Source organism: Pseudorca crassidens, chromosome 8 (assembly GCF_039906515.1).
Source record: "Pseudorca crassidens isolate mPseCra1 chromosome 8, mPseCra1.hap1, whole genome shotgun sequence".
In the NCBI taxonomy this organism is placed as follows: Eukaryota; Metazoa; Chordata; class Mammalia; order Artiodactyla; family Delphinidae; genus Pseudorca; species Pseudorca crassidens.
The window spans coordinates 79,999,767-80,013,097 of NC_090303.1; the positions used below are offsets into that span (position 1 = coordinate 79,999,767).

The window sequence follows — 13,331 nt, forward strand, 5'->3', positions numbered from 1 at the left end:
AACCTGTTTTTCCTACTAATGAAAAATTATAAAATTAATATTTTATGCAAAGCCTATTTCAAACTTACGTTCCAGTGCATTGTAAAGAAGTTCAAAATCTTCTTTTGTTTGAGGATTATGCCTCCGGTAATAATCCAATTTCATCCACTCTTCTTTTTCTCTTATCTTCCTTAGTTCTTCCTGTGCTTCCCACTGCAACCTTAACATTTTCTGTCTTTTTAACTTGTCTACCACAGCTTTAGCATGCCATCGTCTGTAGTAAGTCTGTATCACAATTACCTATACTTAAAGAAAATAAAATATGGTCAACCTTATTACACAATGAAAGGCAACAATGACTATTTCTATTCCAATTCAATAAGTACTAAAAAATACTGAGAGTCTAGTTTCAGCTCTATGCCATGTATTCTCACATACATTATAACAGAAAGGTCATAGATAATGCACATCAGCTATCTGACTTTGAAATCTAGTAGCAAGTATACCTTCACAGGAGGCAGTTAGTATGAAGTTAAGAGCACAAGGTCTGGAGTACAGCTTAGTTTAAATCTTCCCTCTGCTACTCACTAGTTAGTTAATTTGGGTAAGTTACTTGCCATCTTTGTACTTTAGTACCCTCAGGTGCAAAACAGTGATAATAATACTATGCATATAAAGTGCTTACCTCAAGCCTGGTACACCACATGTCCTCAATAAATACTATTACTGTTATGAATACTATGTACTGTTACCTACTTTTTCTTAATTGTCATTAGCATAGGCTCATACCTTTTAAAAAATGGTATTTACTAACTACACAGTGGGTAGGTTATATGTGGAAACCACCGAAGCAAACATGTATTTATTAAATTGTAAGAAAAATATATATGTCTGAAGGTATATAATACAGTACTAGAGTTACAAAAAGCTTGCGATATAACTGAGAGATTTTTTGTTTTTATTTAGTAAACTCATTTAAAAAAAGTAAAATATAGAGAGGCTAGATCAAGTTTGAGGGTAGAGAATATGCTGACACGTCCCTTCCCCTCATCCTAACCCCTGATGACTACAGAAAAATTATAGAAGCAGAAATCAATAAAGATATTGGATCATACTGAAGGAGTCCTCCAACAGAACAGAAACTTTAAAGAATTCCCTTCAAGAAAGGAGGCACATGGAATAAATTGAAGAAGGAATTAGTATTACAGCTCTCTTAAAATTTGTCTCAGGTTTTCTGGTCCACACCGGAAAACCCCCCACAGAGCAAGGGTGGAATTTGAAGGAATCTACAGCCTAATCATGCACTGGAGAGGCAAGCTAGAAAACACAGAAGTGTCTCTAAGATGTTTCAACCCCAAAACTGGTGGATCCTGTGAGCAGAAGGGGTCTTAGGGCAACTAACAAGGTGACTGCTTGAAAAATGCAAAAGGGACAGGCTCCTCTAAAACAATTTAGGTAAAGAGCATCAGAGGTATTTGCCTCTAGGCAAAAGTGGTTGGTGTCCCAGAAAGCTGGTGACGCCCAGAATGAATAGAAGCCCCCTCTCCAGAAAACTAGCTGCCTCCCAGAATCAAGCCTTGCACATCCCTGAAAGCCACTGAGGTAAGGCTACAGTAAACAAATGTGTTGTAGCACTTTGGACATCAGAAATTTCAAATACTCTTGAGTACACACCCAAGAGTAACCAAAGATTTGACAACAGCCAACAGAATAAAAGGTTCCTCATTCAGTGTAGAAGAATTTACATTCGTGTGAAAGAGAGTTACTAGAACAGAGGTTCTCAAAGTATGGTGGCCAGCCCACCAGCAGCAGCAGCAGCATCTGGAAAATTGTTAGAAATGCGTATTCTCAGGCCCACCCCACAGTTAATGAATCAGAAATTCTGGGGTGGGCATGGATTCTGTATATTTACAAATTTTCCACATGTTCTGCTGCATGCCAAAGTTTTAGAACCACTCTTTTAGAGTAAAACAAAACAAAGCAAAACAAAAAACAAGACCAGACTAGATAGAGTTAACATTTTCAGAGAGAAAGGAAAGGCTGTTGAATCAATACAAAAGAAGGAACAAAAGACTGTGACAACATTTTTATCTTTGAAATTAAAAAAAAAATCAGTACAATGTGTTTATCTTGGGGGCTATTAAACTTGTTAAACTCATTAAGGATACTAAAACACAGTTGTTTAAACAACTTAGTTTTTCCCTTCTCGCATGATACTCCAGGGATTGGCCCAGGGATTGGCAAGCAGTTTAGGACTAGTAGGAAGCTCTGTGCTGTATTACAAATGGCTTCCTACTTGTGTTTCCTAGTGGCTGATCTTCTAGTCAGTAGAATGGGGGAAAAGACAAAAGAACTGCAATCCAGTCACTTTAAGAGCAATACCCAGAAGGGGCACACATCATTTCCCCTCACATTTCTTTTTTCCAGGCCTTAGTTCCTTGGCCTCACCAACATAGAAAAGAGGTTATAAAATGCAGTTTTCAGTGTTGCAGCCTCATGCCCAGGTTAAGCTTTACTACAATGGGAAGAATAGGTTCCTATAATCTATTCTGCTGATCTACAGAACATGCAGAGTCTAAGAGGGAATTAGTAAGCAAGAAACTTAGACAAGAAAATCTTTTAGAATGCACGTTGAAAGGTCGTAAAAATTAGAAAGAATGGAGGAATATTAAGAGCCATGGAAAATAAATGTAGACATTCCAAAATATGTCTGATACAAGTTCCAGACAGAATGAAGAAAGTTGGATTAGAGAAATTGCTCAAAATATAATAGAAGAGCATTTCCCCAAACTAAAGACATGAGCTCTCAGATAGAAAGGATCCATCACCAAGTCTCAAGCACATCACAGTAAGGTGACTAAGGATTAAGTGAAAATTCTAAAATCTTCCAGAAAGAGGAAACAAAGAACTGAGAATCCCATTGACATCAGACTTTTAATCAAAAACAGCTTCAAAGTTATAAAATAAAATAATTTTGAAAATAAGTTTGAATCTAACCTTCTACACCCACTCAGACTAAAACCCAAAATGAGGTTCATTCAATAGGACTTAGATGGTTCACCTCCCATGTGTAATATCTGAAATAATTACTAGAGAATATGTTCCAACAAGAACAATAAAGAGGGGGAGGCCTTCAAGACGGCAGAGGGAGTAAGACATGGAGATCACCTTCCTCCCCACAAATACATCAAAAATGCATCTACACGTGGGACAACTCCTACAGAACACCTACTGAACACTGGCAGACCTCGGACTTCCCAAAAGGCAAGAAACTCCCCAGGTACCTGGGTAGGGCAAAAGAAAAAAGAAAAACCAGAGACAAAAGAATAGGGATGGGACCTGCACCTCTGGGAGGGAGCTGTGAAGGAGGAAAGGTTTCCACACACTAGGAAGCCCCTTCACTGGTGGAGATGGGGGGTGGGCGGGGGGGAGCTTCAGAGCCATGGAAGAAAGCACAGGAACAGGGGTGAGGAGGGCAAAGCGGAGAGATTCTCGCACAGAGGATAGGTGCCGACCGGCACTCACCAGCCTGAGAGGCTTGTCTGCTCCCCGGCCTGGGTGGGCGGGGGCTGGGAGTTGAGGCTTGAGCTTTGAAGGTTGGATCCCAGGGAGAGGACTGGTGTTGGCTGCGTGAACACAGCCTGAAGGGGGCTAATGCCCCACAGCTAGACGAGAGGGAGTCCGGGAAAATGTCTGGACTTGCCTAACAGGCAAGAGACCATTGTTTCGGGGTGTGCGAGGAGAGGGGATTCAGAGCACCACCTAAATGAGCTCCAGAGATGGGCGGAAGCCGCAGCTATCAGGTCGGACACCAGAGACGGGCATGAAATGCTAACACTGCTGCTGCAGCCACCAAGAATCCTGTGTGCAAGCACAGGTCACTATCCACACTGCCCCCCTGGGAGCCTGTGCAGCCCGCCACTGCCAGGGTCCCGTGGTCCAGGGACAGCTTCCCTGGGAGAACACACGGCATACCTCAGGCTGTTGCAATGACACGCTGGCCTCTGCAGCCGCAGGCTCGCCCAGTATTCCAATTATAACTAACGTACCCATCCCTCCCCCAGGCCTGAGTGAGCCAGAGCCCCCTAATCAGCCGTTGCTTTAACCCCCTCCTGTCTGGGAGGGAACAGATGCCCTCAGGCGACTTACACGCAGAGGGAGGGCCAAATCCAAAGCTGAGCCCCTGGGAGCTGTGCAAACAAAGAGGACAAAGGGAAATTTCTCCCAGCAGCCTTAGGAGCAGCAGAGTAAATCTCCACAATCAACTTGATGTACCCTGCATCTGTGGAATACCTTAATAGATAACAAATCATCCCAAATTGAGGTGGTGGACTTTGGGAGCAACTGTGGACTTGGGGTTTGCTGTCTGTGACTGACTTGTTTCTGATTTTTATGCTTATCTTAGTACAGTTTTTAGTGCTTGTTATCAATGGTAGATTTGTTTATTGGTTTGGTTGCTCTCTTCTTTTTTTTTCTTTTATTATTACTTTTTTATTTTAATAATTTTCTTTTTTAACTTTGTATTTATTTATTTTTTCTATCTTTCTTTTCTTCTCCCTTTTATTCTGAGCTGTGTAGCTGACAGGCTCTTGTTGCACCAATCTGGTGTCAGGCCTGAGCCTCTGAGGTGGGAGAGCCGAGTTCAGGATATTGGATCACCAGAGACCTCCTGGCCACACATAATATCAATCGGCTAGAGCTCTCCCAGAGATCTCCGTGTAAACACTAAGACCCAGCTCCACCCAACGGCCAGCAAGCTCCAGTGCTGGACGCCCCATGCCAAACAACTAGAAAGACAGAAACACAACCTCACCCATTAGCAGAGACGCTACCTAAAATCATACTAAGTTCATAGACACCACAAAATACACCAACGGACGTGGTCCTACCCACCAGAAAGACAAGATCCAGCCTCACCCACCAGAACACAAGCACCAGTCCCCCCAACCAGGAAGCCTACACAAGCCACTGAACCAACCTTACCCACTGGGGACAGACACCAAAAACAATGGGAACTATGAACCTGCAGCCTGTGGAAAGGAGACCCCAAACAGAGTAAGTTAAGCAAAATTAGAAGACAGAGAAATATGCAGCAGATGAAGGAGCAAGGTAAAGACCCAACAGACCAAATAAATGAAGAAGAAATAGGCAGTCTACCTGAAAAAGAATTCAGAGTAATGATAGTAAAGATGATCTAAAATCTTGGAAATAGAATGGAGAAAATACAAGAAACGTTTAACAAGGGCCTAGAAAAACTAAAGAGCAAACAAAAATTAATAAACAACACAATAAATGAAATTTAAAATTCTCTAGAAGGAATCAATAGCAGAATAACTGAGGCAGAAGAACGGATAAGTGACTTGGAAGATAAAATAGCAGAAATAACTATCACAGAGCAGAATAAAGAAAAAAGAATGAAAAGAAATGAGGATAGTCTCAGAGACCCCTGGGACAATATTAAATGAACTAACATTAGAATTATAGGGGTCCCAGAAGAAGAAGAGAAAAAGAAAGGGTCTGAGAAAATATTTGAAGAGATTATAGTTGAAAACTTCCTTAACATGGGAAAGGAAATAGTCAGTCAAGTCCAGGAAGCACACACAGTCCCAAACAGGATAAATCCAAGGAGAAACATGCTAAGACGTGTATTAATCAAACTATCAAAAGTTAAATACAAAGAAAAAATATTGAGAGCAGCAAGGGAAAAGCAACAAGCAACATACAAGAGAATCCCCATAAGGTTAACAGCTGATCTTTCAGTAGTAACTCTGCAAGCCAGAAGGGAGTGGCAGAACATATTTAAAGTAATGAAAGGGGAAAACCTACAACCAAGATTGCTCTACCCAGCAAGGATCTCATTCACATTTGACAGAAAAAGTAAAACCTTTACAAACAAGCAAAAGCTAAGAGAATTCACCACCACCAAACCAGCTTTACAACAAATGCTAAAGGAACTTCTCTAGGCAGGAAACACAAGAGAAGGGAAAGACCGACAATAACAAACCCAAAACACTTAAGAAAATGGTAATAGGAACATACATATCGATAATTACCTTAAATGTAAGTGGATTAAATACTCCACCCAAACACCTAGACTGGCTGAATGGATAAAGAAACAAGACCCATATATATGCTGTCTACAAGAGACCCACTTCAGACCTAGGAACACATACAGACTGAAAGTGAGGGGATGGAAAAAGATATTCCATGCAAATGGAAATCAACAGAAAGTAGCAATTCTCATATCAAACAAAATAGATTTTAAAACAAAGACTATTACAAGAGACAAAGAAGGACACTACATAATGATCAAGGGATCAATCCAAGAAGAAGATATAACAATTGTAAATATTTGTGCACCCAACATAGGAACACCTCAATACATAATGCGAACGCTAACAGCCATAAAAGGGGAAATCGACAGTAACACAATCAGAGTAGGGGACTTTAACACCCCACTTTCACCAATGGACATATCACCAAAAATGAAAATAAAAAAGGAAACAAAAGCTTTAAATGACACATTAAACAAGACAGACTTAACTGATACGTATAGGACATTCCATCCAAAAACAACAGAATACACTTTCTTCTCACGTGCTCATGGAACATTCTCCAGGATATACCATATCTTGGGTCACAAAACAAGCCTTAGTAAACTTAATAAAATTGAAATAGTATCAAGTATCTTTTCCGACCACAACACTATGAGACTAGATATCAGTTACAGGAAAGAAAACTGTAAAAACTGCAAACACATGGAGTCTAAACAGTGTGCTTCCAAATAACCAAGAGATCACTGAAGAAATCAAAGAGGAAATCAAAAACTACCTAGAAACAAATGACAATGAAAACACAACAACCCAAAACCTATGGGATGCAGCAAAAGCAGTTCTAAGAGGGGAGTTTATAGCAATATAATCCTACCTCAAGAAACAAGAAAAATCTCAAAATAAACAACCTAAACTTACATCTAAAGCAATTAGAGAAAGAAGAAGGAAAAAAACCCAAAGTTAGCAGAAGGAAAGAAATCATAAAGATCAGATCAGAAATGACTGAAAAAGAAATGAAGGAAACAATAGCAAAGATCAATAAAACTAAAAGCTGGTTCTTTGAGAAGATAAACAAAATTGATAAACCATTAGCCAGACTCATCAAGAAAAAACGGAGAAGACTCAAATCAACAGAATTAGAAAGGAAAAAGGAGAAGTAACAACTGACACTGCAGAAATACAGAGCATCGTGAGAGATTGATTACTACAAGCAACTATATGCCAATAAAATGGACAACCTGGAAGAAATGAACAAATTCTTAGAAAAGCACAACCTTCCGAGACTGAACCAGGAAGAAATAGAAAATATAAACAGACCAATCACAAGCACTGAAATTGAAACTGTGATTAAAAATCTTCCAACAAACAAAAGCCCAGGACCAGCGAGCTCCACAGGCAAATTCTATCAAACATTTAAAGAGCTAACACCTATCTTTCTCAAACTTTCCAAAATATAGCAGAGCGAGGACCACTCCCAAACTCATTCTACGAGGCAACCATCACCAATACCAAAACCAGACAAAGATGTCGCAAAAAAAGAAAACTACGGGCCAATATCACTGATGAACATAGATGCAAAAATCCTCAACAAAATACTAGCAAACAGAATCCAACAGGACATTAAAAGGATCATACACCATGATCAAGTGGGGTTTATCCCAGGAATGCAAGGATTCTTCAATATATGCAAATCAATCGATGTGATAAACCATATTAACAAACTGAAGGATAAAAACCATATGATAATCTCAAAAGATGCAGAAAAAGCTTTCAACAAAATTCAATACTCATTTATAATAAACTCTCCAGAAAGTAGGCAGAGAGGGAACTTACCTCAACATAATAAAGGCCATATATGACAAACCCATAGCCAACATCGTTCCCAATGGTGAAAAACTGAAGCCATTTCCTCTAAAATCAGGAACAAGACAAGGTTGCCCACTCTCACCACTATTATTCAACATAGTTTTGGAAGTCCTAGCCACAGCAATAAAAGAAGAAAAAAAATTAAAGGAATCCAAATTGGAAAAGAAGAAGTAAAACTGTCACTGTTTGCAGATGACATGATACTATACACAGAGAATGCTAAAGATGCTACCAGAAAACTACTAGAGCTAATCAAAAGTAGCAGAATAAAAAAATTAAGGCACAGAAATCTCTTGCATTCCTATACACTAATGATGAAAAATCTGAAAATGAAATTAAGGAAACACTCCCATTTACCACTGCAACAGAAAAATAAAATACCTAGGAATAAACCTACCTAAGGAGACAAAAGACCTGTATGCAGAAAACTATAAGACACTGATGAAAGAAATTAAAGATGATACAAACAGATGGAGAGATATACCATGTTCTTGGATCGGAAGAATCAACATTGTGAAAATGACTATACTACCCAAAGCAATCTGCAGATTCAATGCAATCCCTATCAAACTACCAATGGCATTTTTCACAGAACTAGAACAAAAAATTTCACAATTTGTATGAAAACACAAAAGACCCCAAATAGCCAAAGCAATCCTGAGAAAGAAAAATGGAGCTGGAGGAATCAGGCTCACTGACTTCAGACTACACTACAAAGCTACAGTAATCAAGACAGTATGGTACTGGCACAAAAACAGAAAGACAGATCAATGGAACAGGACAGAAAACCCAGAGATAAACCTATGCACATATGGTCACCTTATTTTTGATTAAAGAGGCAAGAATATACAATGGAGAAAAGACAGCCTCTTCAATAAGTGTTGCTTGGAAAATTGGAGAGCTACATGTAAGAGAATGAAATTAGAACACTCCCTAACACCATACACAAAAATAAACTCAAAGTGGATTAAAGACCTAAATGGAAGGCCAGACACTATCAAACTCTTAGAGGAAAACATAGGCTGAACACTCTATGACATAAATCCCAGCAAGATCCTTTTTGACTCACCTCCTAGAGAAACGGAAATAAAAACAAAAATAAACAAGTGGGACCTAATGAAACTTAAAAGCTTTTGCATAGCAGAGGAAACCATAAACAAGACAAAAAGGCAACCCTGAAAATGGGAGAAAATATTTGCAAACAAAGCAACTGACAAAGGATTAATCTCCAAAATACATAAGCAGCTCATGCAGCTCAATATCAAAAAAACAAACAACCCAATCCAAAAATGGGCAGAAGACCTAAATAGACATTTCTCCAAAGAAGATATACAGATTTCCAACAAACACATGAAAGGATGATCAACATCACTAATCATTAGAGAAATGCAAATCAAAACCACAATGAGGTATCACCTCACACCGGTCAGAATGGCCATCATCAAAAAATCTACAAACAATAAATGCTGTAGAGGATGTGGAGAAAAGGGAACCCTCTTGCACTGTTGGTGGGAATGTAAATTGATACAGCCACTATAGAGAACAGTATGGAGGTTGCTTAAAAAACTAAAAATAGAACCACCATATGACCCAACAATGGTAGCAATGACCCAACAATCCCCCTACTGGGCATATACCCTGAGTAAACCATAATTCAAAACGAGTTATGTACCACCATGTTCATTGCAGCACTATTTACAATAGCCAGAACATGGAAGCAACCTCAGTGTCCATCAACAGATGAATGGATAAGGAAGATGTGGCATATATATACAATGGACTATGACTCAGCCATAAAAAGAAACGAAATTGAGTTATTTGTAGTGAGGTGGATGGACCAAGAGTCTGTCATACAGAGTGAAGTAAGTCAGAAAGAGAAAAATAAATACCATATGCTAACACATAAATATGGAATTGAAAGAAAAAAAAAAAGGTTATGAAGAACTTAGGGGTAGGACCAGAATAAAGACGCAGACGTAGAGAACAGACTTGAGGACACAGGGAGGGGAAAGTGTAAGCTGGGACGACGTGAGAGAGTGGCATGTACATATATACACTACCAAATGTAAAATAGATAGCTAGTGGGAAGCAGCCGCATAGCACAGGGAGATCAGCTCGGTGCTTTGTGACCACCTAGAGGGGTGGGATAGGGAGGGTGGGAGGGAGATGCAAGAGGGAGGAGATATGGGGATATATGTATACGTATAGCTGATGCACTTTGTTATACAGCAGAAACTAACACACCATTGTAAAGCAATTATACTCCAATAAAGATGTTCGAAAAAAATCAAAAAAACAAAATAAAATAAAATAAAAAATAAAGAGAACAACAACAAAAGAATAAAGAGGAAAAATTAAAGAAGCAAAAACTTCCAAAAAAGGTTTTAAGCTAAATATAACACATTTGAAAAAATTTATATATTACATTGATGTAAATATATAAAAACAATAGGAAGTTATAATTATATAGTAAATTATAATGATGTAATATACATACAATTGTAATTCCAGATCAAGTCCTCACTGAACAGGAGGAGTGAGTGAGGAGGAAGAAGAAATGAAGAAAAGCCTGCTAGGGTCCTTGACTTGTTCATGGACAATATATAGAGCCTGATTAAATATGCATTTGGTATTAAAAAATTAAGTCCATTAAAATTTTTTTATGAGTAACCACTAGAAAAATAGAAACAAAGTACCTACTTCTGACCTATGAAAGAACAAAAAAAAATGGAAAAGAAAACTTTAGTCAAACCAAAAAAAAAAAAAAGTTAGTAAAAATAACAAACAAGAATAAATAATAAATCAAAAACAAAATGAGATGGCAGTAATGAGTACAAAAATATCAGTAGTCACACATAATATAATCTTGCTTACAACAAGAAAGATATAAATACCAAGCACTGAACTCAAGAAGTTCAAGAATAAAATAAACATGATACAAATAAAAAGGTATCTATCAAGATAGAAGAACGTATTAAATTGAAATTTACTCCTTTTACTGTCTTTTAACCAATCCCTCTGTTTACAGTTCACATCTCACTTCCATCTTCCACAGAACCTCCAATTCACTTTCCGAGATTCTGTGGGGCAAACTGATTTGGTTCTTGACGCCAGCCCCCTTGGCAGGCATTTAGATTTTCACTTCCTCTGCTCAAGTAAGTCAATGCTTCCCCATCTGCTTTACAACTTTAAAAAATCGACTGACATTTACTCTTCTCTCTTCCCATATATTCTTTGTTCCTGTATGTTTATGCTTTTCTTATTCCCTTAATATCATTTTATCCGAGTTTGGAAAGTGTTGTAGTGTAGTGTAGTGTTGTTCATTTCCCCACCTAATAGCCTTTCTCTCCGACTTCCTTACTAACAAAATCTCAGTCTTACTGAGGAGCAACAATATGAAACTTTAAAAATGTAATTATCACATAGTCCCAGCAGGGACAGTGAAGTCACATGACCCAGTTCAGGTCAATGAGATGCAAGTTGAATCACTGGCAGGGGCTTTCAGGGAAAATTCTTGAATGGCATCCATGGGACATGCTCCCTTGATGTCTCCCTTCTTGCAGAATGCAGACATTATGCTGAAGGTTCATTAACCATTTTATCATCATATAGTAACAAGTTCATGATAGTAAGATTAATTATTAGAGTGGAAGGGTAAAAGGAATTCAGGTTCCTGATGACATCACAGAGCCACCAGCCAGGCCCCGTACAGTAAGAAATTAAAAATTCATTTGGACTGAGAAAATAAGAATCCATCAGGCTTGAATACCAGGCACGAATAAAGTCAGCTACAAAATTAATAGGAGGCAATATTTTTCCCACGGACACTATGCAGGTTGTTATGACATTAGTAAAATGTCATAACAACCCCTTCTTTGAGTGACTACTATTTTCTTTCTCTCTGAGAAACTTTGTTCTCTAAAATCATAATCTATCATAAACTTTGCTGTCTGAAATTAGATCACTAAGAATGAAACATCCCACTCTTGCCTGAAGGATCTGTGTTATTTTGACAGAGAGAAGCAGCCTTGATTTACAACGAACGTGCTCAACTTCAGAGAAGAAACACATCCACATCTCTCTCCTAACTTTGTTACCAAAGGAACAGGACTCTTTGGTCCATGTCTCAGTCCAGACTTGATGCTGACCCATCTACACGCAACCTTGTTGGACAGAGACAATCAAAATACTGTAACACTTAAATTTCACCAAAACTTCACTCCTCCCCAAAAGTCTATAATAACTCCCCCTTTTCCTTTTGTGTAAATTAGTTTGGACTGAAAACGTAAACATTTTCAGGCTGGAATAATTGCAGGCACTGATAAAGTCAACTACAAAGTTAGCCGCGTGGTTCCCCTGCTGAGCAGTCTCCTTCAGTGCAATGAGTCAACAGACCGAGACTACAGGCTCCTCTCTCAACGTCCTAAGCTGATTGGGCTAGAGCAGCAGTCTAGCTCCAGGTTTCTTGTCACGCAAAAAACAAAATCACTGCTTTCAATTCTTTTTATTCAAGCAAAATGATGCTAGGAAGTAGCAGAGATAAAATGCATATGCTTTGTATGTCATGTTTAACTGATATCCCAAATGTTTAACAGGGTAAAGGTGTCCACTCTTCCCCAACTGATCAATGTACTTCTGAGCAAGACCTGCAATTTTTCATGAAAATTGCAAACTTACTCTAAAATTCATATGGAAGAAAAACTTGCGTTAATAGTCAAGACAGTCTTGAAAAGGAAGAACAATGAGGTAGAACCTAATGGACCAGGCCTCAAAATATATTACAAATCAGTAGTAATTAAAGCAATACATTACTGACATAGAATAAAACGTATACATTAATGAAAGAATGCAGAAGTCAGAAACAGATGCATATATATATGAAAATTTAGTATACATTACTGTGGAGAGAATAAACTTGAATATTCATGGTACTGAGCAGTTGGCATTACATTTGGAAAAAATAAAATTTAACTCTTCTTCATATCATTTTTAAAAATCCAGATAAAGTTGTACACACACACCAACTATAAAAGAAAGTTATACTTATGACTGTGGGATGAAACAGCCTTTTATAACAATACATAAAATGCAAAAACCATAAAAGGGAATATTAATAAGTTTGACTATAATGAAAGACATCATAAACTAAGTATGAGTGATAGGTGGAGAGAAAATATAAAAATATATTTAACATCTATAAGGAGACAACAATTTTTTCAAATAATATGTACTACTGGTGAAGTCAGCATGGAATGGGCTCTTATAAATGGTTTATGCATACATCATTTGGTACAAGATTTCTGAAAAACACTTGGTAATATCTAAAACTTTTAAAAAGTCATCATTTTTTCCCCTAGTAATTCAACTTCTAACATCTTCTCTAAGTATTTTTTAAATGCACACTACAATTTATATAGCATTAAGATTTTGATG

At 38.0% G+C, this 13,331-nt stretch overlaps 1 protein-coding gene and 1 non-coding gene across 3 annotated transcripts in view; one reads left to right on the forward strand and one right to left on the reverse strand.

The window, feature by feature from the left end:
* The window catches only part of IQUB (IQ motif and ubiquitin domain containing), a 123,382-nt gene that overhangs the window by 96,150 nt on the left and 13,901 nt on the right, over positions 1 to 13,331 (reverse strand). For both annotated transcript variants that reach the window (XM_067746880.1, XM_067746879.1), the window contains exon 7: positions 69 to 279. In XM_067746880.1, coding sequence (XP_067602981.1) covers positions 69 to 279 — 211 coding nt within the window. The remainder of the gene's footprint in view (positions 1 to 68; positions 280 to 13,331) is intronic.
* On the forward strand, positions 1,177 to 1,236 carry LOC137229631 (U7 small nuclear RNA). Its single transcript, XR_010945783.1, has one exon. It is a non-coding gene; the product is annotated as a U7 small nuclear RNA (small nuclear RNA).